The sequence below is a fragment of the Antedon bifida genome, chromosome 8, assembly GCF_963402885.1.
Source record: "Antedon bifida chromosome 8, ecAntBifi1.1, whole genome shotgun sequence".
Taxonomy (NCBI): Eukaryota; Metazoa; Echinodermata; class Crinoidea; order Comatulida; family Antedonidae; genus Antedon; species Antedon bifida.
Genome location: NC_136233.1, coordinates 12,253,104 through 12,279,771, shown reverse-complemented (window position 1 = coordinate 12,279,771; position 26,668 = coordinate 12,253,104). Strand labels below are relative to the sequence as shown.

The 26,668-nt window shown below is 31.6% G+C and overlaps 3 protein-coding genes across 4 annotated transcripts in view; all 3 read left to right on the top strand.

Moving 5' to 3' along the window:
• The first annotated feature begins 4,906 nt into the window (after positions 1-4,906).
• LOC144850073 (short transient receptor potential channel 5-like) lies at positions 4,907-15,114 on the top strand. Of its 2 annotated transcripts, none has more exons than XM_078707262.1 (15): positions 4,907-5,093; positions 5,454-5,572; positions 7,675-7,770; positions 7,878-8,123; positions 9,219-9,380; positions 9,851-10,041; positions 10,545-10,765; positions 11,105-11,244; positions 11,386-11,573; positions 11,787-11,933; positions 12,181-12,376; positions 12,585-12,764; positions 13,051-13,092; positions 13,327-13,448; positions 14,036-15,114. In XM_078707262.1, exons 1-15 carry the CDS (start codon positions 4,919-4,921, stop codon positions 14,628-14,630), a joined length of 2,820 nt encoding a protein of 939 aa, XP_078563388.1. In that variant the 5' UTR covers positions 4,907-4,918; the 3' UTR covers positions 14,631-15,114. The 2 variants fall into 2 exon arrangements, with proteins under 2 accessions (XP_078563388.1, XP_078563387.1); XM_078707261.1 differs by having other exon boundaries at positions 7,663-7,770.
• Positions 15,115-19,095: 3,981 nt separating this feature from the next.
• LOC144850231 (uncharacterized) lies at positions 19,096-25,800 on the top strand. Its single transcript, XM_078707467.1, has 4 exons — positions 19,096-19,348; positions 20,247-20,399; positions 23,694-23,934; positions 24,381-25,800. Exons 2-4 carry the CDS (start codon positions 20,311-20,313, stop codon positions 25,563-25,565), a joined length of 1,515 nt encoding a protein of 504 aa, XP_078563593.1. The 5' UTR covers positions 19,096-19,348; positions 20,247-20,310; the 3' UTR covers positions 25,566-25,800.
• Positions 25,801-25,912: 112 nt separating this feature from the next.
• Positions 25,913-26,668, top strand: part of LOC144850232 (uncharacterized) — a 30,700-nt gene continuing 29,944 nt past the window's right edge. Inside the window, exon 1 of the mRNA XM_078707468.1 lies at positions 25,913-26,151. The gene's annotated coding sequence lies outside the window, so the exon portion shown is untranslated. The remainder of the gene's footprint in view (positions 26,152-26,668) is intronic.

Here is a 26,668-nt window from a genome sequence, read left to right as displayed (position 1 = left end):
TGTGAAATGAGGTGCAATTATTATGTTAACACTACGGCCAACCCTTACTAAGGGGACATCCATAATAAGGGGACAAGTTTGTGAGCCCAGGTGCATATATATATACTGTATATTATATTTATTCATTTTGTAATATGCCCAAGAGTATAGTATGTTTATATAGTCATTTTTTGGTTTCTGGTTTTAAAGCTCTGTCTAAACTATCAAACTAGTTTGACAAAAAAAGTTTGATGTGGCTAAATATGATAGTGATATGCGTGCCCAATACCATCATCATGTCCATATATGGGCACATTTTTTGTCATATAAAGTTTAATAGTGTAGAGAGAGCTTTACACTCCAGGATCATGTTAGGAATATATCACACCGCCTACACAAAAAGCCCTTTTATATTAATTAATGCATTTTCGAATATAAATTATGTATTAATTTATTCTACAGATACCAAATAATTAATACGAACTTTATATTGACTGACACAGTATTAATTTCGAGGTCAAATACATCCGTCTTTTATAATATTATGAACCTGTTGCACGAATTCATACACAACGTACAATTAATAAAACAAATGTTGTATAGTAGGCCCTATTTATTGGTATTTTAACATGTAATAGTATAAGTTTTATGACTATATGCCAATAACTGAAGGATTCTATATTAGTCTATCCTTTGGTATCTTCTACTCTTTAACTGTCAAAACAAAGAAAGCGTACACCGTTGTACTTATCACGGGAAGCGTAATAAACCCCTCATACACGATGTTACGCAAGATTAATTGTCATTATTTGGGACAATTTCACCGAATAAAGTTTTTTAAATATGCGTAACTGTTCAGGCTTATATTACGCCTTATGTGAGTTTCTATATAAGATAAAAGTACCCTCATCATTACATAAGCCTTCGATAGTGTGGGTTTGGTGATATGACTTTGGTAATTATGGCATCGACAACCGGTCTCTAACAGCCTGCAAGTAATGTCTTTATGATTGCGGGAACAAGGAACACTTTTGAAATGTCTCGACGAAGGAAATCAACTTCATCAGCTGCTAAGAAAAAGGAAAATGTAAGCTATAGTACAGTTTACTTAGTATGATTGTTTTCTATACATCACGTTTCCTACACCATTCAATTTTCTGTATTTAAATATGTAAATTTGTATTACTGGAATATTTGTACTCAAATATCAGAGAATAGATTTGCATATTAATTGGTTTATAGTTTAGCAAAGCAAATTTGCCTTTTGTTGTCCTAATCGCTATTTCAGTAATTGTTTAGCATTAGTTACACATTGGTATGTAGACGGTATGAACGTTCGAGAATTTCAGTAGTTTTATTTGACTCGATACGATTTAATTTAAGTCTCAGGACATAGTTATCTTGTTTTATGAATCGGTTTGCAAATGGCGCTCTATCTTAGGACTTTATTTTTTAAGATTGCTTTGAAAGAAATGTCATAATTTTGCTAACAAATAATCAAAAGAATATCAGATTTACACGATGTCTAAAAAAGGTACAAGTAACTCTAAGAAGAAAAATAATAGGGTAAGACGCTTTAATAATAAACTTATTTGCTTGCTTGCTTGCTTGCTTGCTTATTTACTTACTTGCTTACTTACTTACTTGCTTACTTCATTACTTACTTGCCTTCTTGTTTAACTACTTGCCTTCTTGTGTAATTACTTGCTTACTTACTTTCTTTCTTGCTTACTTACTTGTTTACTTACTTGACTTCTTGCTTACTTACTTGCTTACTTACTTGCCTTCTTGCTTACTTACTTGCTTACGTACTTACTTGCTTACTTACTTACATACTTGCTTACTTACTTGCTTACTTACTTACTTGCCTTATTGCTTAATTATGTGCTTACTTACTTGCTTATTTACTTTCTTGCTTACTTACTTGCCTTCTTGCTTACTTACTTGCTTACTTGATTACTTAATTGCTTACTTACTTGCCTTCTTGCTTACTTACTTACTTACTTACTTACTTGCCTTCTTGCTTACTTACTTGCTTACTTACTTACTTGCGACTTACTTATTTACTTGCTTACTTGCTTAATTACTTGATTGCTTTCTCGTTCACTTACTTACTTACTTGCTCGCTCGCTTACTTACTCATTTACTTACTTACTTCATTACTGTATATTATCTATCGTCTGATGAGACGTTAAGTTGAATTATTATTATTAAAATAATAAATCTGGGAATGTTGTCTGACAACTGTAACTTCAAATAATCTGTATGTGAAATTATTATTGTTGTTGAAATGTTGACATTGTTGTTTATATACTATAGTATATTTGGTTATTATTATACGATGCAGGCGTTCTTATGTATACACTAAACAAAGTTGACTATGTGAACGAACGATTGTCTAGAGTTTAATTGTAACGTAACATTTGTTGAGAGGTGAGCATCACACTGTTGTTCAGAATACAATGTATTTGATTATTGCAGTACACGGGCCCTGATGGCAACTAAAAATAGTTCACGAAATGTGATGTTGTTCACACCCCTTTGTTTTTAAATCTAGCCAATGTTAAAATTCCCACGGATGATGAAAATTATAATGCTTAAACATATTAAGCTGCAATAAAATGAGCGATAAAAAAACGAATTTATATTAAATAATAAAGTATATTAATTTATATAGTAGAACGAAAATATACTAAAATCAATTTAATATAAAATCAAATTGATGTAATCGAGTTTTTCTATATTTAAACAATGATAAAAGTACAGTATTAGCAATATACGAAGATAAAATACGAACCGTGCTGTATTTACTGTACAGTCAACGTTATAAAACATTACTAGAACTCCTTTGGTAACTCCTCTCTTTAGGCATTCCCATATTGTGGGGGACATTTACCGTTTAGGCCTACAAGAAGATAAAAACTTCAAAACATTCAAGGCATTCTCATACACTTTATTGGTTTTTACTTCATTTAAAGCTGGGCTTGGGGAGGTAAACCCACCCTGGTGCCGAGTTACTTATATTATATACGTGAATATACAGCATTAATAAGTGAATATCTTACTAAAAGGTAGGCCTACATTGATGACCTTATATTCTATGGGAGGTTGTTTACTATTATAATGTTTTTCACAGTCTATTGTTTTTATGTATAAATACGGACGCATTGTGTGATACGTGACTATACGCTTCGTACATTTCATACTACCAGCAGGTTGAATTCATAGAAACGTCCTTTTATTTTTTACTACGACGTTAATACATATTTCGTAATGATCATAAAGCCTTGAAATATTAGATAGCCGTTGGATATATTATCTGAAAACTTAAAGTAGGCCTACATGCTTATAACCAAACGTAAGAGTGGTTTGATAGATCTAACTTCGGTTGATGTAAAGGTAAAATATATCTTCTAATATTGTTTCTATTTTTATAGTATATATGTATACTGTTTTTGTATTTATTGTTTGATATATGATTTTATTTTGATATGATGTGTTTTTTCATTATGTTTTTAGCAAGAAAGTTCAATAGTGTTAATGATGTACATACTTTTTCTGTTTTCTTTCTTTCCTATTTAAACTATATACTTTTGTATACAAAAAATATTTAAAAATATATAATAATGGAATTTTCATTAACAATGTGCACAATATTACATTTATTTTTAGGTTTTACGTCACATATATTTATTTCTATACTTTATTTTTTATTGATATTATATATTCCCGTTCGCAGAATATTGTCATTCATGTACAAATTAATTAATGCAGCATTGTAGATGAAATAGTTTAAATTCTCTCTCTTTTACAATATATACAGTATAATAGGACGTACGTACTATACGTTGGTGATGATACTATTGGACATCATAATGTTTATCACGTTGTTTGTTTTTCAATGTTATTAGCAGAGTAAACATACGTTCATTATAATTCATCTCGTATGCACGAATGCACTAACTAATGAAAACCACAACACTCAGTAAATATATAATTTAATCAAAGGAAAGAAGATGGAATATATTTCATTTGTCTAGCCATGTAACAAAAAAAGGTTCCGCAACATTGAATTTAACAAGGCCAACAGCCATTAAGTCGCGTGCTACAATGCATAGTGATACCGGACCGACAGACAGACAGACCGACCAACCGACCGACCGACATAGTGAACTATATTACCGTACCGCAAAATATTTTTTAAAACTCAACATAGTAAATACAAATTTAGTAAATCTATAATTGTATATAGTGATCGAGACTTTATATTTGATTTTTTATCTTTTTACATATATATATATTTTATACAGCTTGTTTTTAATTAATTTATTTTTATAATTGTTTTATATTATATCAATTTTTATGACTGTAAAGAACTGACAATTCAGCACTTTGTATTTTAATTTCATTGTCATTTTACTGAAGATACAGAGAAAGATATGTATTTGATATCGAATGTAATAATAGTCCCCCTTCATAAATTACATATGTAGCTCTCCCGCGTAACTTAATTTGTTGATCTTTTTAATAATACTATACTATACTATATAGGTTTATAAAATCTATTTATAGATTATAGAATCTAAAATTTTCCAAAAAAGAAGACCAAAGCGCTGTACAATGATTAGAGCAGTATAGAAGGACAAATAGAACATCTAAATTATTCCTATGGGAAAAGAAATCTTGTTTACAATTTCTTAAAACATTGTATACGCACATTAATAGGTAAATTATGCAATAAATTAGGTCCAATGACAGAAAATGATTTATCACCAAATAGTTTTAGGAACTGCAAGACGAGTAATATCTGGCGACCAGGGTTATACTTCTGAATTAGTTCCTGTAAATAGACGGGTGTTGAACCATTGATGCAGTTATATAATAATAATCGATTGTTTATTATTTTCCCCTCGATTTGTAGGAGTCACGCTATACTTCTATGATGGAAGAAGAGGTAGATCAAGATACTCTTCGTCAACTGTACTTAAAGGGAGCCGAAAGTGGTGATCTGGATGCTGTGGAATTCGCTCTTTCTCATTGTGACTTTGATAAAAACTGTACAAACCCAGATGGTAAAAATGCACTAGCAGTCGCAATTAAATCAAACAACATAGGTAAATTGGTGATATCAAACTATTCTCCAAGTTGTTGCAATTGTTATAATTTTGTAGATCTATTGATAATTTAATGCAAATAAAGGAACAACGCCGAATGTCTTGCAACTATAGAAAATTAAAGTATATTCCGCTTTAATAACGGTACTGGCATTTTCTATTATGAATTACAATTCTCTATTGTAAGATGAGGGTCCATCCTAATGAAGGGTCATTTGCCAAGTATCTGAGTAATTACCGATACAATTGAATTACATTTTTTAATCTAAACATTCCTCTGAAAGCTCATCTTAAATTATAAAGGTGGTAAACAAATGTTATTTTAATTGTTTCTAAAATCAATCAACTAATTCTTTTCAGAAATAGTAAAAGTTCTTTTACAAAACGATGTGAACGTTGGGGACGCACTCTTGCGAGCGGTGGATATGCAGAACGTTAAAGTAGTTGACATTTTACTCGAATATGCTCGATCACCACAGGTAAATATTTTTCCTAAAATGGAAAAAAAAATAAAATAATTATTATTATTTGAATAATACTATGCATAATATCTGTTAAATTAGAATATGTGTTTTTAAGGTAGAGTAGATCATTTATACTGTTGCCTAATGTATGTTTAATTATATACTGTACGCTTAATCCCGAAAATATCCATATCTTTTTTCTTCCAATGATATTGGCCTTTAAAACATAACGGTAAGTGTCTTCCCGTTGAAATAACAGCACAATTTAAATTATCATAATTTATCACCATCATCATTATTTATCACCATCATCATTATTTGTTGTGTTAGGCCTATATTGTTCAACTTTGTGAAATATGCTGTGTCATTAAATTTGTTTGGGTTTCATCTGCAATTTGAAAAACATACGGGTATTTAATATCAATTGTTGTGTTTTTTTAAGTCTAACTAATAATGGTAAACATTATAAGTATAACTATTTTGTTATGTCAATAATATTCATATTTTGAATAGCTAGTCACTGATGGGTAGGCCTACATTTGTTTGAATATATAAGACCTGTCTCAGGATAATAATATTGAATCTTAGGTCGACCACTAATCCATCTGCACTTTTTGTTCCACCCAGCCGCATTAAGACCTGCAGTTGCAGCTCCTAAAATGTGGAACAATCTTCCTGATCCTATTAAAAATGCATCCTCTATCATAGTTTTCAAAACACTCTTAAAAACCCATCTTTTTTCTTTGTAATTTCTTTCTGTTTTTTCTCTAAGCGCTTTGGGACAATCTTTTGATTGTATAAGCGCTATATAAATCGAACAACAACATTACAATCTTAAAACAATATTTCATGGCTGTATTGCCATTATGAATATACTAGTTACGCCAATCTTGGTAGGCCTAATTTTGTTAACATGGTAATACACGTTCGTAGTTTTTGTGCACAGTTGTCCGTGCATAATAACATTGAATCAATAAATCAATAAATAATATTTCATATATTATCATTATGAAAATACCGATTACGACCAATAGTTCTTCAAATACTAACACCTGGTACTCATTGAATCTTATTATATTACATGGTTACATAAATAATTTGGTATGTTGTTTCAAGTCATTCTGAATAGGCCTTCTAACGTTTATTTTCATGTTCGTATTTGTTGATATTACGATGGTTTGAATTTTTATATTCTTAGTACCGTGTGCAGTGATTTTTATCAAAATAGTATTTTGTTTCATTTAAAAATATATTGCCCTCCTGAAAAATATTTTTCACATAATAGTTATTCACTTTAACCAAAAATGGGATCGATAACAAAATTATTACCTGAAAAAATGTAATTTTAAGCAAAAAATATTTCTGAGCTTTGATAGCTTATCAAAAATTAATACATTATCCAGGGGGTTTTGGATGATGTTTGAGGAAATGAACTGGTAAAAATTGCCTAAACCGTGCCTAAAATAAAAAGTACAATTATCATTATTATTCATGGTATCTTTTATTTAAAAAAAAATAAAAATACAGTGGCAGCAATAAGCTGAAATTAAGTATTTTTTAACAATTAAATTATACTAAAATAATAATTAAATAAATAAACAACAACAATACTATCATATCACTTACTAATATTAAAAACAATTAAATTAAATAATTCAATAAATAAATAATAATAAAAATCAATAAACCGTACAACTACATTCATATCAATATATTATATGTAAAATATCATTATTATTACAATATTTACAATTTGTAAATGTTTGTATTTTTATTTTATTTTATTCAATCGAAACCAACAGCGATAATTACCGCCACTAACAGGTTTGATACAAACAAAGCCAGGACTGTTTAAAGCACCTTGATTAAAAATGGATAACGTTATTACAGTATTATTATTATTGTTATTTCTATACAATAGAGAAAATACATACATAGAGAAACCTTGCCCAGTAATACAATAGAAATTAATTCATTTCTAAATATTTGTCTGAAGTCTTATACTAATGCACGTGGTTTTGATTAATTAAACTTAATTATTGTACTTTAATTAATTTATTTATTTAACTTCCTTCATTTCTATATATTCCAATGGTATTTTTTAGGGAATGACACAGAATATGATAAACTCACAAGCTGATAATGAGGATTTTCATCCAAGTATCACACCAATTATTCTAGCAGCACACACAAATAACCATGACATCATAAAGGTAAGTTTCATTACAATATTAACTTCACATAGACATCACAAGATCAACATCACATAAACAAGAAACTTGTATTTTCACCAAAGTGTAACACCAATTTATTATTACAGATGCTTTTGCAACACAATGCTGTCATATCAGACCCGTGGAAGAAGTTAAAAACAAGTCGGCAGAAACATTCAGTACAGTACTCTGTCGGCTTGTTGAATATATACAAAGCATTGAGCAGTGAGTTCTATATCTCTTTGACCAGTGATGACCCGATTGACAAATCATTTGAACTTTATAAAAGACTTAAACTCTTAGCACGAATGGAGTACGAGTATAAGAATGAGTACGACCAATTAGCGGAACAGGTAATATTTGTTCTTATATTAATAACAATAACAATATAATAGTAATAATCATATGTATTCTATGTATATATTATGATCAATATTCTATCCTCGTTGATCTATTACCATATCTACTTAGGCCGTGTTATTAAATATTAGCAGTTAAATTCGTGTCAATATTATCTATATCTACTGGATTTATTCGGATAAACGCCCAGGTGCGTTTATTGTTCATGAGGGTTTTAGGGGGCCTTTATTTAAAGGTGGGGGGGGGGGCCTTTATTTTTTTTAGCTGTAATTATGATAACATGTATAACCAAATAAATAGCCCCTAGAAAAATAGTTAGAGAATACAGTAAAACTTGTATAAAATGCTTGGTAAATTGTAGATCATGTCAATCAATGAATTCTACTACAAATAGAAATGTGTTAGAATGCATGCAATATTGTGTGTATATGTATGTGGCGGCACGTTTATTCGAGGGAGCATTTATTCCAAATGATGTTTATTCCAATAATGTTTATTCGAGTTTGGCGTTTACTCGAGGGAGACGTTTATTCAAAGCGGAGCGTTTATTAGAATAAATACGGTAATATTAAAGAATTACACTGTGCATTTCCAGTGTACCACTGTTTTTCTCAGTACCGATATTAATTCATTCAATTTGCATTAGGCCTATATTGTCTGTTGCAGCTGAATAAATTATGCATATATAATATTATTGTACAAACATATGGTCGAGTTAAGTATTACTATATATAATGTTGTATGGTTTCCGGAATCTGGTGAAATACTTAAACATAACATTTCTATACATAAATGACTCCTTTCTAACTACTAATAACTAATCGAAATCTACAATTTTGGACAAATATTTCGAATTTATAATTTGAAAATCCGAAGTTCACTCATTGCGTTTTACATGTGATACTTTTATATCGTAAACTGTTTATTATTCATGAATGTTTCGTGGCATTACTATTATCTAACTATCTGAAAATCATGCCAAATTATTTGTCATACAAACCTTAACGCTAAATATTATGGCATTTTTATAATATTACGCTATATTATAACCTAAATATTTATCTGATTTACATAATTATCATTTGAAGGTTGAACTGTACGCATCTGAACTCCTTGGACAGACGAGGAACTCTAAAGAATTGTCTACTATACTCACCCATGACCGTGCAGAGTGGAAGAAAACTCCAGAAGTCATTGAGCTTAAACAACCATTAAAAGTGTTAAAGGCTGTCACATTTTACCAAAAGAGAGTAAGTATAGGAATCTACTAAAGTGAATATCAATCCAGTTGTACACAGAAATCTAGAGATAGAAATGAATTATTAAAAGTACATACTACACTTAGATTTATATCTCAGTGACTTGCGCTAGCCAGTTAGGATGTATCTATTGACAGTTGTAGAATCGGGTGAAATATTAGAGGAACACTGATTTTTACAAGGAACACGCAACAGATTTATGTAGTAAACAGTTCAGACCAACTGAGCAATATAGAAACACGGACAAGATGAAAATTAGATTGAAAAACAAGATTATTAATTCAACAAAAATAAATAACATACTTCTTTGCTGTGAAAAAACTTTCATAATTAAAAAACCGATTAAGATAAATTATTTCCTGTTCAATCGAATGATACGAAAGCTATGGTGGTGGACCAAATAATATTTTGAATACAGTTCTAACTTTTATTTATTTATTTTTATATGTTGTGTCTTTAAGTTTGTAGCTCATCCGAACTGTCAGATCCTTTTAACTGATAGGTGGTATAAAGGTCTATCAGCTGATTTGCGGACCAATCGATCACTAAAGGGACTATTGATGACTTTAACTACTTGTATCTTTTGGCCTATATGGTCAATACTTTATCTGGCCGCACCGATTGGAAGAATTTCTACATTTATGCGAACCCCGTAAGTGTAATAAACTATTGTTTCATTCTGAATATCAAGTGTGGGGTTAGTTGGGAAACTTTTTTTAAAATGGCTGTAACTTTTATGAAAACGTATTTACGAATGTCACTATTAATATATGTAAATGACATGAACAATATTGCATTATTTTTTTTATTTACCATCTACATCCAATTTGTCTAATATTTTTGTTGTTTAAGTTCTCTCTAAATTATAGATTTGAGATACTTTTTATTTTTGGTTAATGACCGTTTAGAAGGTTAACCCTATTACTTTTCATAACTGGTCAATACCAGTTTTGCATATAACTCATATCGTATACCTTCAGGAACCGGGTGATTAATAATGGTTAGAATTAAACCATCATATTTTAAATACTGACTGTGCCACTAATGTAGACTGTTTACAGAAATATATAAACTGTAAACATATTTAAATATTGACATACTGTAGATACAGTCCAAACAATTCTTTAGCGGTTCTTTTTATTGTTATAATTAAAGGTATATCAAGTTTCTTATGCACACGTCTTCTTATGTCACATTACTGGTGTTGCTTGGATGCGCAACCAGTGATGTGCAGATACCGAATGAAGAGGTTTTACTCGATGAAGAATATGATACATGTCTGGTATCTGAAGATTTAATACAACAAGAACATGCTCTACGCGTTAGAGGGCGCAATCCAACTGTTATACAAATATTTATTATGAGTTGGATTATTGGTAATTTTTTAAACTTTATTTTCTATTGCTTGCTTCATAATTTAGTCGGCTTCAGAGTTTAAACGAACAAGAAATATTGAAATTGAAATCAACAGACCTGGCTCTGTTTTTTTCTCGACACGTGCTCTATCGTTGTTCTGGATGCATCCTGGATGCATCTGCTTTCATAATATATCTGCCTGGCTAATAACATTTCCATCTTTTAGCCAATATCTATCATAAATTATGATCTTTGCGTATTCATTGGAGCATAACACAATGTGTTTGTTAATTAGAAATATCTAGATAAAAAATGCGAAAGTGCAATGAAGTAATCGGCGTACATTTCTTCTTTTATAGGTATGACTTGGCGTGAAGTCAAAGAGTTATACAGGAATGGCATCAAGGCTTACGTAAAAGATATGTGGAATTTCATCGATTTATTTCAAATGATTTTATACTGGTGTTGGATATCTCTCAAGTTTGTGTCTATTAGTAAGGTTAGTCCTTGTTTTCCAAGTTTCCTCTTGTTATGTTTTCCTTTGTCTTCTTTTCCATTCTTTTCTCTTCTTGTCTTCCTCATTGACACTTTCACATTTCCGATTAAATATAATTTTATCTTTATATTCTGTATATGCTAGGCCAGTGCAGATACAGATGACGTGGACCGCAGTGAGTGGCCTAACTACGACCCAAATCTTGTGGCAGAAGCCATGTTTGCAATGGCAAATATCTTCAGCTTTTGTCGATCGTTGCGGCTTATTGTTATTAGTGATCAAGTCGGACCGCTGCAAATATCATTAGGAGGAATGGTCGATGATATTACAAGGTAATATTAATGGCGTATATAATTAATGTAGATATTGTACAACTGTGTCCATCGTGTACCTGCTAAGTTGCTAAAGAGTTGATGATATAGGCAAAGCGAATGAATGAATGAACAAGAACGAATTGCCTATCGTGGGAACATCTGACTATTTTGTATATATAGATAAGAAACAAACAACCTTCTGATCTGATTAATACACCATGTTTCTTTTAGGTTTTTGTTTATATTTACGTTGGTCTGGGTTGCATTTGCTCTTGGACTTACGCAGCTCTATTGGCCATATTCACCAGAGGAGATCATTGAATGTATAGAGGCTGGAGAAACTGAACCAGAGGACTGCAGAGAAATGCCATTTGGCACGTGAGTTACCATTTTTCTATAGTCATTCCCTTCTACAAAGTTATTCATTACTTGAATTTTAGGTCTTGAAAACGTTAAGGGTACGATGCTTAATGTTATTCTTTTTTATAAATAAATCATAGGTCCTGGCCTCTAGAATTGTTATCACTGACAAAATAAAAGAAACATAATGTTCATTGCTTCAATTAAAACTGTACCAACAACAATTTCATTTCTAGTAAGATTTAGATTTATCTTTACATTTTAGATTTGGTCACTCTATGGAGACCCTTTTTTGGGCGCTTTTTGGCCTTAAAGACCTTGATGTATTGATGAGCAGTTCAACGCATGTCTTCACTGAAGCCGTTGGTCGCTTTATTTTCGCGTCGTATTACGTCATTGGAGTAATCATTTTATTGAATGTTCTAATCGCCATGATGAGTAGTACATTTTGTCGAGTGGAGGTAAGTAAAATGTGTTGTTCCTTCTTCCCTTCATTGCTACTGTACCATTGCTACTGTACCATTGCTCAAATGATGGTGATAACATTGTTAGAAGGGGTGGGGGAGTGTCGTTTTAGGTGATGATAGCAATGATGAAGATGACAAGGACAATGATGATAAAGAGATAAAACGATACATTATGTTTACAGAAATACTATTTTGTGTTCAGGAAGAAGCAGATATAGAATGGAAGTTCAGTCGTGCGGAGATGTGGATGAGTTACTTTGATGATGCCGCCACTGTTCCTGTTCCATTTAACCTCGTTCCATCACCAAAGAGTATATGGCACGTGATCAAAGAAATTATGCATTGTTGCTGTTACAAGGATGCGGCTCAGAAATCTAGAAATGTATGTTTATTTGTATAGATATAAAATCTAATTTGAGAAATTGAGGAGTTTTCGATTTGCGACGACCGATGACCGAACTACGTCATCTTAGTTAATTGTGCGCATGCGGGAATATTGAAACACGTGTGTACTTTCGTTTTTATTCATTTTTTTTTTTTATCATTAAAAAAAATTATATAAAATAATAATAATTTAAATTGTACTATGCCACACTATGCATAGCCTATATGTTCTTTAAATGTATAGAATTCCCTAAACAAATAATTAAACGTTGCTTTGTTTTCAGAAATATGCTCAAAGAGTAGCAGAAAAAGAGAAGAAATATGATGTAGGTATTATTGATAAAAACAAATCTTGGCTTTTCTATTTTGTAGACCGCTAAATAATCTGTTCGAAACTGAGTAGGCCTATAAAAACGGTCACTCACAAATTAAAGTGTTCGCTACATTACATTTATGTTATTAGTATGTTTCATAAGCTGTGTATGTACATTTGTTTACTCCAATTGTTTAACTTCTTTAGTGCGATTACATTTTATTTCTTACTCTTTTTTTTAATATAGGAGGTAGTTCATTTATTGATCGCACGTTATATTGCCGAAAAGAAGTCAGATCAGTATGACACTGAGGGTGCAGTGACGCAGTTGGACATCATTTCTGTTCGTCAAGATATCTCAAGTGTAAAGTAAGTAAAATATGAATAAATTATTATCCTTTCACCTAATATGGTAAATCATATACAAAAATGCCAACGATGCAATAAAATATTGAATTTTTGTCACTGTACACAATTTTCACTATTTTATTTAAGTATAATATTATACTTAGCCTCATGCCAAGAAGCTCTTTGCAATTGCTATTGAGCAAATCAGTGTTTATTCTATTTTTTCCATTGGTGAAAAGATTTATTGATTGATTGAATGGTAAAGAGCGTATCAAACGATTGGAAAACAGTAGAGATTATTTAGTAGTTGAATCAGCTGATTAATTATCAGATAATAGGAGAAATGAGCTTATTGGTACAGATTTGCTTTATACTGTGTAACCAGAATGTGCAGTAGGGCCTACTGTGAACCTCATCTTTCCGAATTCTCCCCATTCTCCCCAAATCATGTATATATTTACAATAATGTTTGTTAACTATTTCAGAATATACAATATATAAATCCAATTGCATAAATATTCTGTAGAATTTAGTTATTTACATTAGAGATACCAAATTTGTAAAGATAGTTCCTATGACAACGATACTTGTTTTTATAACTACATTAGAAATGAAATCACAGACTTTCTGAGGAAAATGGAAGGAACATTAACCCAGTGTAATGAGAAAATAACAAAGCTTTCAAAACGTGTACACACAATAGAAAAGGTTGTGAAAAACGAGGATCCAGATTCAGAAACAGAGAGTGTCTTGTCAACCATAGATCGAAGACAAAACCGGTTTGCTTCAAAAGGTTTCCTGTCAGGAGGTGGAATGTTCGGCAGTTTATTTAGCAGCAGTAAAAGCAATTCAGATATAAGACTGCGTGTTCCTAATCCCTCGTACGGCACAGCATCGACAATCGCCGCAGACGATGTACTTTCACGCAGTGAAATTGAAAGCAACGTGGACGATTCGCGCCTAACTGCAGCTACTTCAATTGAGTTGGACTCAACCGATGCATCAGACAGCTCGGATGAGGAAGACGGTGGCCTTGATAATGCAGGCTTTGATTTCGATCAACCACCTTACAAAAGAGAAAATGAGTTTGGCGAGGAGAAATCATCCACGATTGACAGTGAAGCACAGTTAGAGCCTGACCAACAAAGACCAGAATCGCCCACACTTGTCGGCTCAGTCATGTCATTTTTCAAAAGATTTTAGTTAATCTTAGATTTAGATTTATTTGGTCCTTCTTGCGGAAATTCATAACAGGCACAATCGCTTACATAAATATACAATAACATACAAAATATATATATATGTCAAAATAAAGATACACTATACAATATAGACAACAAGGTGATTCAACAGTATTTTTTCATTGAAGCACGGATGGAAAAAAGGGACGAATGAATTTAGATATCTGTTAGTTAGCTACATAGTCGTTTTCCTGACCTTAACCATACATATAGTCTTGGTGTAATGGATGTTTATCATTTAGTATAATGCCCTTTTCCTTAATATTATTTCTATATCAGGAAGGAGTGCAGGATGAACCATGTTGACTAAAAGAGGAAATAGTACATGAAAATGTAGTTGGATTTATACAATAATTTTCTTATAATTGTTTATAAATAACAAATATGAAAGAGAAATTGTTAGAATTATATAAATACTAATAATTAGCAATTAGTGCAATACATTATTCTACTTCCACAATCTTGGACAATATTCGTTGTAACGTAGTAAAAATAGTCCATCGTATTTATTACTTTTTTAATAATTTATAATTTAGAAATGTATTATACTTTATTTCAACACAATTAACATTTTAATGCAAAATATTTAAATAATAAAAATTACTACGAAGTTGTGTATTTAAAAAAAATAGAATTGCTGGTAGTTCGTTTATACTATTTTAATTGTATATGTTTAATAAGTTTTGGATACTGAGTGGTGAGTCTATTATACAAGCTTAAACTGCATTTTAAATATTACGATGACGTTTTAATTGGTTAGATTTCATTCAATTTACGTTCAAAATGAGCGGTCATATATTTGTATATCTAATAATACAACATTTTATACATTATTTAATATACTTTATCATAACCATTGGGTAGTTAAGTAATTATATAGTTGAATGAAAACAAAAATAATTTCAAAATCATTAACATGCACTGTAGACCCTAATCTATTCTAGCTTTGATCTGAATGTTTAGCCAAAGGTTGATAATGTCTAACTTTTCTGGCTGTTTGTTGACAAAAGGGGACATATGACATAATATATATGAAAATAATATTACGGTTAATGGGTCTACACACGTGTTTTAGAGATAGCAAAACGTTTACATAACAAGGTGTGTGTATATAAGCTATTTTAGAATAAAGTAAACTACAGGAATTATTTTTATAAACAAATTTGTATTACTGTTTGTGTATATTGTTAATTAGTTAAAAATTATAAATGTAAATATTAAAATAATATTTTTAGAGGTTTATTTTACCTTAAATGTATATTATTTTTTTAGGGAGAGGGGCTAAATGTATTGTCCCCTTTAATGTTTATTTCCCATTTACCCCTAAAATTTAATTTTGTCTTTTTAAAAGTGATTTTTTGCTAGGAAATGGCCTGTTCAAAACATTTTTTTTATTAATCTCCATTTTTCATGTTTTTTTAATATACATTTAAGAAAAATATCGTTAAGAGATCTATGCGATGTGTTTGACACCTAGAAGTAGCATGTAATTGGGTACTGTATTAATTTTAGACTGATTTTAAAGTTATATTTTCTACTATTTTGTTTAATTTAATCGGTATACGTTTACAATTATACAATATGTGTTGATACACATGACGTCACAGTGCCCCTGTTAGCTTAAAACTATTTAATTAATTTTATCCGAAAATATTAAAAATAATTCAATACAAATATCAAACATTAAAACACACTTATAAGATGTATGAAGTAAGTATGTAAAAAGACGTTCTCCAAAATTCTTTCTCTTCACTGTTCTAATCATATCTATCTAATTTAATGGCATAAGTTATATACAGTATTAGCCGATTGGAACGCTAAGGTACCAACAATTTGCAAAAGAAAACATAGCGTCGGATACTGCATGCTGCATGCTGTATAATGTCACTAGACATGTATCTGGTGGATAGATATAATTATGTTTACTAATTTTGTGTTTACAGAAATTTATTCTTTCTGTTATCGTAATCTTTTCTCTCGGCAAACAACTAATTGCTTCATATCTATCGTTGTAACAGACGTGTATTATCAGCCACGTTAACCCAATAGTTTAGTTTAAATACATTAACGATATCAAGGTGTATTTTGTATTGATATCATATCTTATCTTTTAGTATTGTCTTAAATTGACAAAACGATTTCGGTTTTTCAAAATGTGTCTGAATTATTATTATTTTCATTAAGTGAGTCATATAATAAACAAAACCTCTTCGCTACCTTTTGTATATCTCCAATCAATTTGTATCATTTAAAACCAGAATTGCGTAGCCTACAATGAATAGCGCTGCATATTCCCTTATTATTGTTTCTCATGTTCTATCCAGTTTTATTTGTTTGACTTTCAAAAATATTCATAAGTTTTGAAGAATAGGTTTGTCTTTTTGTAGCTCTAAATGAAATTGTTATAGTAATAGTATTACCATTCATTCATAAGTGGATTATTTTTATTTATTGTCATACATTTAAAATATACATAGACATTATATACAAAAACAACAAATGTAATGTAATTCAAGTTTACTTTTTATTCTCTTTCAAAACTAACGAAATTATACCGATGAATACAAATTAGAGTTTTGCTTATGTTATACTAATTTAGAAAATCGTGCAATCTGTGACGATTTTTCTTGAACGGTATTGCACTGCCGTGTGTGTCTATTGTCTTTGCCTAAAATAGAGCTTAGCTGAACAGAAAATACAATTGCCACGACATTGTTTTATTTATATTGTGTGCAAAACTCTTTTGTTAATAGGCCCTAAACATTCATTCTCAAGTAAAGAGGGTAAGAGGTTTCTTCTATAATTAATTTTTCCTTTCGACAGTGCATTGTACCTTATTTTTAATTTTTTGTGCTCTTAAGATAGACAGAAAATTGGGTTCAAAAAATAAAAATAAATGAAATCGATCACGTACTTCGATAAGCTGAAGCAGGGATCACTAATATCAATATTTGACAATCTATCAGCAACCGATTAACTCCCAGTCAGCCAACAATAAATTCAATATAAACATCATGCCATTAACACTATCTTCTATAACCAGATTGTAATAGTGCAAGATAATGTATTCTTATGCAGCTATTAATACGGTTGAAAAGTTGGCGGCCTCTATGTCATGTTTTCTAATAGCACTTATGTTCGGCAGACAAGTGTTTGGTTGTTTGACATGGTGAGAACTTGTCGCCAGATTTATCAATTAGAACCATAACATCTCACCTTTGTTACCTATTTTTTCTTTATTGGGGATATTAATTGTATCAGATAAAATTTTGAAGATGAACCAGAATAAATGCTCGTCAGCCACTCCATGGCAGTGTACTAATAGATTGTACGTAATTGTGCGGGTTTATGTCAAACATAGCCCCATACCTCTTCACGTTTAGTGGTGGTTAGCAATATGTTGGCTATTAAGCGGTACAATACCTGTTTTGGTTCTACTTAGTTGTTAATTTGCTAACAATTCTGTCATTATGCACCTGTAAATGACCAATTGACCAATGACAGATCACTACGTCATTTAACAACTAAATACATAATAGCCACGTTTTTCTGCATGTGTCACTGTCATGTCGAAATGCAACAGGATTTTGTGTGTCAATATTCTTTAAGTGTCTGGAGGCGTTATTATAACGCGCATGCAATTTCCATAGAAACTTACAACAAGTAAATCATTTATACACTTGACTTTATCCTTCTTTATTCCAAAGACAAACATGATATATCCTGTAAGCAAACCATACGTAATTCGGTGTCTACTAGACTAATAGTAATTTACTGTCAGTCATCATCAGCTCATACGGAACAGGCCTGGCTTACAGAAACATTAACATGGAAAGAAAGGGCCATCACCATCAAATAATTTAGGTATATGGCTTAGGCCTATACTGTTCAAAAATACAAATAGGCTACAGATAGTAAAATTAAGAACAGATAGCAGATTTTATATATTATGTAGGCTTACTGTACATGCAATTCCACATCACCAGTTGATATCTTAGGACCCATGCTTAGTTTTACCCGGGTATTGGTTACTACTAGGGAATAGTGAAATTACACTCTTACTACCTACACCTAGGTAGCGATAATTGTTCCATGTAGCCTACAGTACGAAACAACTAAGCCTGGAAAAAAAGGCCCAGAGTGTGGAAGATTGAGTAGTGAATGTTTCAGCAGAAATCCACAAATGTACATAGGCCTATAGGCCTAAGAATTATTTTATTATTTTATCAAAGTTATACTTTACTCATTATCATCTAAGTAGTAAATGTACCGTAATAGAAAGCAACACCAACATTCTTATTATTGACCTGTCATCCTTTGATTTACGTTGTTAAAGTTCAAAGTTATAAACCTGGGTAAAAGACAGTTCCCCATTTTCAATGAACCGTGCTCCCCAATGGAAACATTCCGATTGGTCCGCGAGAAAGTGTCGTCTGCCAAGGGTTTTATGGGAGCTGCGGGAGGTAGATTTCAGATACGGATTTTATGGTAGTACAGCATACATGTAAATAGGTTTTCTTTTTTGTTGATACAATACATGATAAGGATGTGGTGTGGTGCTATTATGTTTTAGTAAGCCTACATGTACAGTTGTGTTTATACATCATCAGCTGTCGTTTGTACTGGTCAACTAACTACAACTAGGCCTAGCTCAACAGCAACGTAATTGGGATTTCACAGGTATGTAGGCCTACCAGTTACAAATTATTTCTAATTGACAGGAAATTATAAAATGAGCCTAAACCATAACATCTGGAACGTATAGGCCTACATTTGATCATATTGACTTCCAAATATTATGTACAGGTGTTGTGCATGGAATGATGTGGTCGTGTGTGTTGAACTGCGAATGTCGTTTTCTTAAACGGTAAAATTATATCGTTTTTTGGTCTTGCGTTTGAACTCTTTAAAATACCATGAACTTGGCTCAATAAATATATATTTCATAATGTATTAGTGTGGTACCCTTTTCTATAAATTGACGGTACTTGTTCAAAAATAACAATGATTTACTTAATAATTTATTGAATAAATCATCATCATATTTTTCAACTACTAGAAAAACAAATACACCCCCATACTTAGACTGAGATCAAAACAATTACACTTAAAAATATTTTGCTATGAGGAATTAACTTTTGTAATTTAATAGTTTAAAAAAAATCAATTTATCGGTTGACTTAACTTGATTGTATTATCAGGGAAGAGTTAAATTAAGTAATTTAACTCTTCCCTGGTATTATTGTATTTATTCTGAAAAATAATTATTATTTATTCTGTACGTATCAATTTACATGCTATTAATAATGGTCATAATTCTCAACAAAAGGCCAAATAGATAATGGGCCACAAACTCGAGATTTTGTAGCAATTTAAATACGTGACTATTGAAAACAGTAAGCCTAATGATTTGTGGTGCTAATTAAATGAAGGTTTACCTTTTATAAATTTCCTTTAACAATGCTATAAATCTTTTACATTTTGAATTTATGGTGGACTACTGATATAATCGATAGGTCTTGTTTAACATTTACGATACCAACATGCCACATTGTATAATTGTTCTATTATTCGATAGAGTTTCATCAGTTTGCTGTGGAGATCAATTTTGGTAACACTTCTTAGATGAAAGAACACTGACAATGGAGAGTGGACTTGACTTGCTCCGTTCAGAACGAGTGAGAGAACGCCATCTCCTTATTAACACAACTCAGCAAGTATCAGCAAAAGGGTAAGGCAAAAGTTTGGTTTCATTTATAATAAGCGTTTGTATTGTTATTATTTCATTAATGCATCTAGTATCTGTCTCAGATGTATTGGCTTATGCCTCTCCTCTGGTTAAGGTTGGTACTGGACGAGAGAAGCCCTTGGTCAATGTTGGGATCAGCCAAAGGTGCTTTAAACTGTCCTGGTTCAGTCATCATTCAGATGAATGTAAGATTAATTGACATTTTCGTTTACGACAGAAGTCGGGCATATTATATACTGCATATAACAGGGAACTCTGGTCATCAACTTCTGCAACCAGACATGATACCAGAGGTGAGAGTGAGAGAGAGAGTCTGTTATTATATCAAGCAACACAAGCAACATCTCAGTCTTCATCATGAAAACATTAATTTTGTTTTATTTATTACATATTTATTGCATTGGATTATTGAAAATTAATATTAACTCAAATAGTTGATTAGTTTGAGTCCTAAGTCCTAAAACAGCATGTGAATGTCATAGTTCAAACGTGCACGTGGTGAAAGGAAATTTAATGTATTGTTTATTCTTCATGACGTCTTAGTTGTTAGGACGACGACGTATACAAACGGATGTAATCGGGCATTAGTGGCCTCTTCCTACCCCCACTGAACCCCCTTTAGAGCACAAACCAATAAATCATTTATAGTAGATCCACCAATCACGTAGTTATCATTGTATATTATTTGTTTAAAATGCTCGTTTTACCCGATCAATAGTCTTTTGTAACATCGTTGCGTTTTACAATACTGGAACCAATAAAATCACAATTACATTTTATTGTCGTAAGCTTCATAAATTTAAAAGGTGGGAAAGATAAACAGAAAACTGCAATGTTATAACAATGTTATTATGTAAGTTTGATATTGAATTATTTACATTATTCTATAACCTTTGTGCTAGAATTGGTTTACATAGTCAGACATAAAGACCGGTACTGTCCATGTAAAACATCCCATGTAAAACATTGTTAATGATACAGGCATATGTACATTATGCACATTATCAAGAATCTTGAAGCATAAAAGCAATCATTTATGTTAATCTTCAAAGAAGAAAACAATTTTGAAAAAGACGTTTTATATTTAAATCATTTTGTTTTATTATTATAATTGTCCTTTTTAGAATTAATAACGAAATAGATTGAATTGAATTAGACTGCAATTACATTGAATACTTATATCTGTTGCGATATGGTGTTAGCATAAAAGCAAATGGCGAATTGGCGTTAATACTACTGTAATTACAATATAAATACATGACATGATGGTCAATAGAAGAAGTTAATAGGAGTAACCAAAGTGTGAATTAGTGTTAGACAGAATGAATGAATGAATGATATCTTATTGGTAAGAGAGCTTTATAATAAATGTTTAAATTAGGCCTATATCAAGAAATACACAAATGGCACAAAATTAAAAACATGTTGTTATTGAATTTCATACATAATTTTATTGATAAGACTTTATTATAAGAGAAAATGTTCCCCTGCGTAGAAAGGCAATTATAGTTTTGTATTCGTTGGATCAAGCATAGAGGTATGGAATTAAATAAATTAGACCTACATGGATCAAGATTGTATTAGTAGTGTTAGGACATAATATGATTAGCTTAGTGTCACTAGTAAGAAGATTAATGTCAGTAGCAACGTATATCGATAAACAACACCAGTCAATACTTGTTATGTCTTAATGAGTTGTACTGAAGACTTTAAAAAAATAACAATACTATATTATTATTATTACAACCGGTAGATAAGGTAACATTGATTTTCCCTCTGTCCTTATGGCCTTCCAACACTATGAGACAATACTAGATCGATTTTGAAATTACATTCGTTCCTTTATAATAATACTATCCATTTATAAATTAGAGTTAGGCCTACATTGCATTAATGAAACGAAGCCAGAATGTTCCACACTCGCATCGATTTAATATCAATCTATTTCTGTCGGTCTTTGCTTTCCATAACACTGTTTTGATGGATAGAGTAAGTAGTTATTTGTATAATAAATAGCCTTAGTAACTAGTAAATGTACTCGCATTGAGAGAGTAGGATTACTTTAAAAATTGACAATGCCTTAATCTCCAGTTATAGAACAGGCCTATGGTATTGCTTCAAGTACAGGATATCAGCGTGTTGATTTGCCCCTGCCGTTGCTGTAGCCAGGAGACAAATCGTTAGATTCCAACAGAATTTTATTATTAGATTTAAGAACTATTTAAACTGATTGTAGGTGTTTTTTATTGTTTACTTATAAGAACAGCTTCGGAAGTTTCAATTATTAAATAAATAATAGACCCACACAATGTGTGTGGTTATTGATAGTAAAGTGCACCTGTGTACTGTAATTTCTAATTTCGATTAGGTTATTTATAGAAAATTGTAATGGAAAATTATAAAATGTGTTAATATTGTGTTTATACTGTTAATTATTACTAAGTACCTTTTCTTTTCTCGATATTGTTGTCATGTGGGATATATCTTCTAAAGTTAGAACACTGTTATCAAGTGTATTGATTAAATTGCTTCAGTAACTGATATAATTTAGATTTGACATACTTGAAAGTGGAACCTCTAATAAGTGGACACTATCGGGACCCATCCAATTTGAACATATGTGTGTTTCCTAAAATGCTGGCAGTATACATTATCTATACCATATCATTTTCCACCTATCCCCAGATTTTTATATAACATTTAATATAAACACATAAGGTACAGAACATTAATTCTAAACCGCCCGGTGATATACTGAAATTTAATTAATTTGAAACGATAAAGATGAAGAAATCTGTGAGAACGCCCCAACCGAGACTCGAACCCGGAACCTTCTGCTTGATATGCAGATGTCCTATCAATTAGACTACTTGAGCTTGATATTAAATCAAAACTACAAAATGAAGTTCTGTTCCTTGTATAAATCTAAATTCATGCAGTAAAAAACAACAACAAAAAACAAATAACATAATTTGTATGCACTGTATTTAAAAAGCTCTATGAAATGTTACGTAATGCCCCTTTTTATATCGACCTTCTGTTCCCTTTGACTAGAATCTCGTACTAATTAATACTTTCTGACAGAATAGATACGCCTATTCTTGCTCTTCATAATCATGCCGTCCACTCTCTCAAGCTTAGGCCTATAAGAAGATTAGGTCAGCCTACGCTTAGTTATGCTTTGTTTAGCGAATTCAAGCTTACATTGTATGTAGTTGGTTTACTGTATATTTAGGGCCTACAACATAACGAAAGGTACGAATCTTTTCTTTACAGAAGTAAGCATGCGTACATGGGATCGCCATCACGCGTATCAAACATTACTCGGGAGCAGACAGTAATGATGCAAGTAGCGCGCAGTTTCAACGTAAAAGACGGACAGCTAAGCAGCGTTCTGGCGTGTGGTAACCCCGCCGAGGAGCGGCGACTTGCCACTCAACTCAAGAAAATCGAAGATGAAAAAAGACGAAGAGAATCAACATTGGCTTGGAACCAACGGAATTTCTTCATTAAGCAGGTACATTATTGTTGTTAATTGTGTGATAATTTGTGTATTTTGCCCCAAGTAAGAAGGTAAATTTATCATAGACCAAAGTACAAAATGTATAGAGCTACTTCAAAGTGGAATAGCGTAACTGACTGGTTTCGAATGCAAACACATCGCCTCTAGCCCAAACCAATATTTTGAGCGGTAATTGAATGTAATTTACTCACTTCTTTATCTTCGGGGGTTAATGTTTTAATTTTTTTTAAATCATTAAAATGAATTAAATTACATTATAAATATAATAATGTTTGTTCTCAAAGTAATTAAATGTCAAAATATATATAGTTATATATGAATATGTTCTTTGGTACTCTATAACCTTGTTTATAGCAAATTACACATTTTAATTTAAAAAAATGTGAAACGTAAATGGTGTTTGTAAAATTCAATTGACCAATTTTTCTTTTTTTTTACAGGTGTTTGACCAAGATAATGAGTTACGATTTGTGAAAGCTTATGAGCGGCCATCATATCTAGAACAAACCGCTGCTGAAGATGAGTTTGAAGAAACAATACATCTTAGGCCTAAATCGCGATCAGTGGATTTTGGGAAAGAGTCTCAACATGATAGGCCTAAATCAAAACCTCTCAGACGTTCAAAAACAGAGGGCGCACTTTTACTGCATCGAAAGGAGAAACACATTCTTGAGGATACGTTTGACAGTTCTAAAATAGTACAAAACGGGAAGGAAAATGTGGATCAAACTGAACATGTTATAACTGATGATTTGCCAAAACTTACTCAAATAGACAGTATGAAAGTCAGTGAAGAAACTAAACCAGAACTTAAAGGAAAGGTAAAGTTTCCACTGTTGAAAGTGCGAGCCTTGGGTATTTTCGCAGCTTCTTTCAAACGCAATGAACAAAATGTAGGCAAAGAAAACACCAAATTGCCATCACCGATACAAGATGCTTACCTTACGTCAAATGTTAATGGAAATACCTCAAAAACTTCAGATCAATCAAATGAGAAATATAGTTATAAGAAATATGTCGATACCCTTGACAACGGACCATTGGTTAATACTACTCACAACGAACAAAACATAGATAAAAATACTCAGCAAGTTAACGGGAATGCAGTATCAAAAAATACACATACACATAAAAACGGAATAGTACAATCAAAGACTACACACAGCAAAAAATATGTGAAGACAACCGAGTACAAAATAATGGATATAGGCTTAGAATCAACAGACAGATATAGAAATGGTGAAAACACAAGTACAAAAGATAACACATCGCGTGATGTATTAGGAAAGAGAAAGCAACGAGAAGGTAAAGTGAAACACTTCGATGATCCAGAAAAGGAAGAAAAGCTTCAAATTCAGCAAGAAAAGGTTCTTCGGAAACTCGTCAGTACTCTACCAACTCACCTTCTTCTGAAGACTCATAAGAGAGAGAAGGAGGCTGGTGGGATATCAACTGATGAAGTAAGAAGGAAAATGATCGACAAGGCCCGGGCGGGAATGTCACGAAGGGTCTTGAAAGATCCTAGGTTTAAAAACTTAGAGGACTTTCTAAATGCTGGAAAAAACGCGACATACAATCCTAAAAGTTCCTCCACAAAACTATTGGATAATGATGATGACTATTAGATATTAGATACATTGGAATTAAATAGCCTTTTTATAATGCGTTTGTACCTTAAATTTCAGATTAAATAACATGATCACGTAACAAAAAGTAATCCGGTTAAGCCGTAAACTCAACTTCCCAAAAATGTGAACAAAATATTTCTTTATTTTCATAAATTGTTAGTATTGTCTGATATGCTCAGACAATCAATAATAATGTTAATTTCTGAATAATTACTTTAAAATGTAAAAAAAAAATCCAACATATAAAATAAAAAATATATATAATAACATTAATGTTCATATCTCATTTCTGGTAATCAATATTCCGCCCACGTGATGCTCATTGTTGGGACCATTAGCAACTATAGTGTTGCCATTATCAGCAGTCTAGTGGCTACGTCATGATTATATAATTAGAAATACGTAACGTGACGTAAATGACGTAACATCTGTATGCTAATGAGAATAGCTGATTTAAAAAAAAATAAACATAACAACGATTCGACAATATTACGTGTTGGATGTACAAAATGGCGTCGTGAAGTTTATGTCCTAGTTTTAAACTTGAGGAAATGCGTACTGGATATTATGTGGATTTGAAAAGGTAAGCGTTAAAGCTTAGCTAGGTTATCGTATGCTTGTAAGTAGGCCCACTTCATGACTGTAGGTGTACGGCTTAATTCTGTTATGTTCCGTTAATGGCAAAGTCAAATACCGTTATACCGTTTCGATACCAGTATTCGTCGTTGTGTAAACAAGGTCCGCACGTCACTATAGGCTAACTCGTATTGGAATAAATTACCCGGTGAAAATCACAACTTATATTAGGAAATTTGTCTATTTATATAGGCCTATATATAAATCCAAAGGCAAATTACTGAAAAAATGACAATGCTGTGGGTATCAGTGGCTGGATCTCAATGGAGATACAAAAAAAGCGAAAAGCTAAATCAAAACGATAAAGTAAAACAGCCAGAAAAGTTAGCAGAGCTTTCGGGCAACACTATGCCTTCATCAGGGCTATTATATTATTATATATATATATATGTATATTTTGAAATTCCTTAACATAGAAAATAGTGATAACGTGCTATCTTAGCGATAGCAGCAATTAACAAAGG

Bases quoted from the DNA above. Each gene is read 5' to 3' on its own strand.
- LOC144850073 (XM_078707261.1), top strand. From the start codon at position 4,919: ATGATGGAAGAAGAGGTAGATCAAGATACTCTTCGTCAACTGTACTTA. The intron at 7,771-7,877 runs GTAAGTTTCATT...TTATTATTACAG, and splicing joins ATAACCATGACATCATAAAG to ATGCTTTTGCAACACAATGC. The intron at 12,377-12,584 runs GTAAGTAAAATG...TTTTGTGTTCAG, and splicing joins GTACATTTTGTCGAGTGGAG to GAAGAAGCAGATATAGAATG.
- LOC144850231 (XM_078707467.1), top strand. From the start codon at position 20,311: ATGGAGAGTGGACTTGACTTGCTCCGTTCAGAACGAGTGAGAGAACGC. The intron at 20,400-23,693 runs GTAAGGCAAAAG...TTTTCTTTACAG, and splicing joins CAGCAAGTATCAGCAAAAGG to AAGTAAGCATGCGTACATGG. The intron at 23,935-24,380 runs GTACATTATTGT...TTTTTTTTACAG, and splicing joins GGAATTTCTTCATTAAGCAG to GTGTTTGACCAAGATAATGA.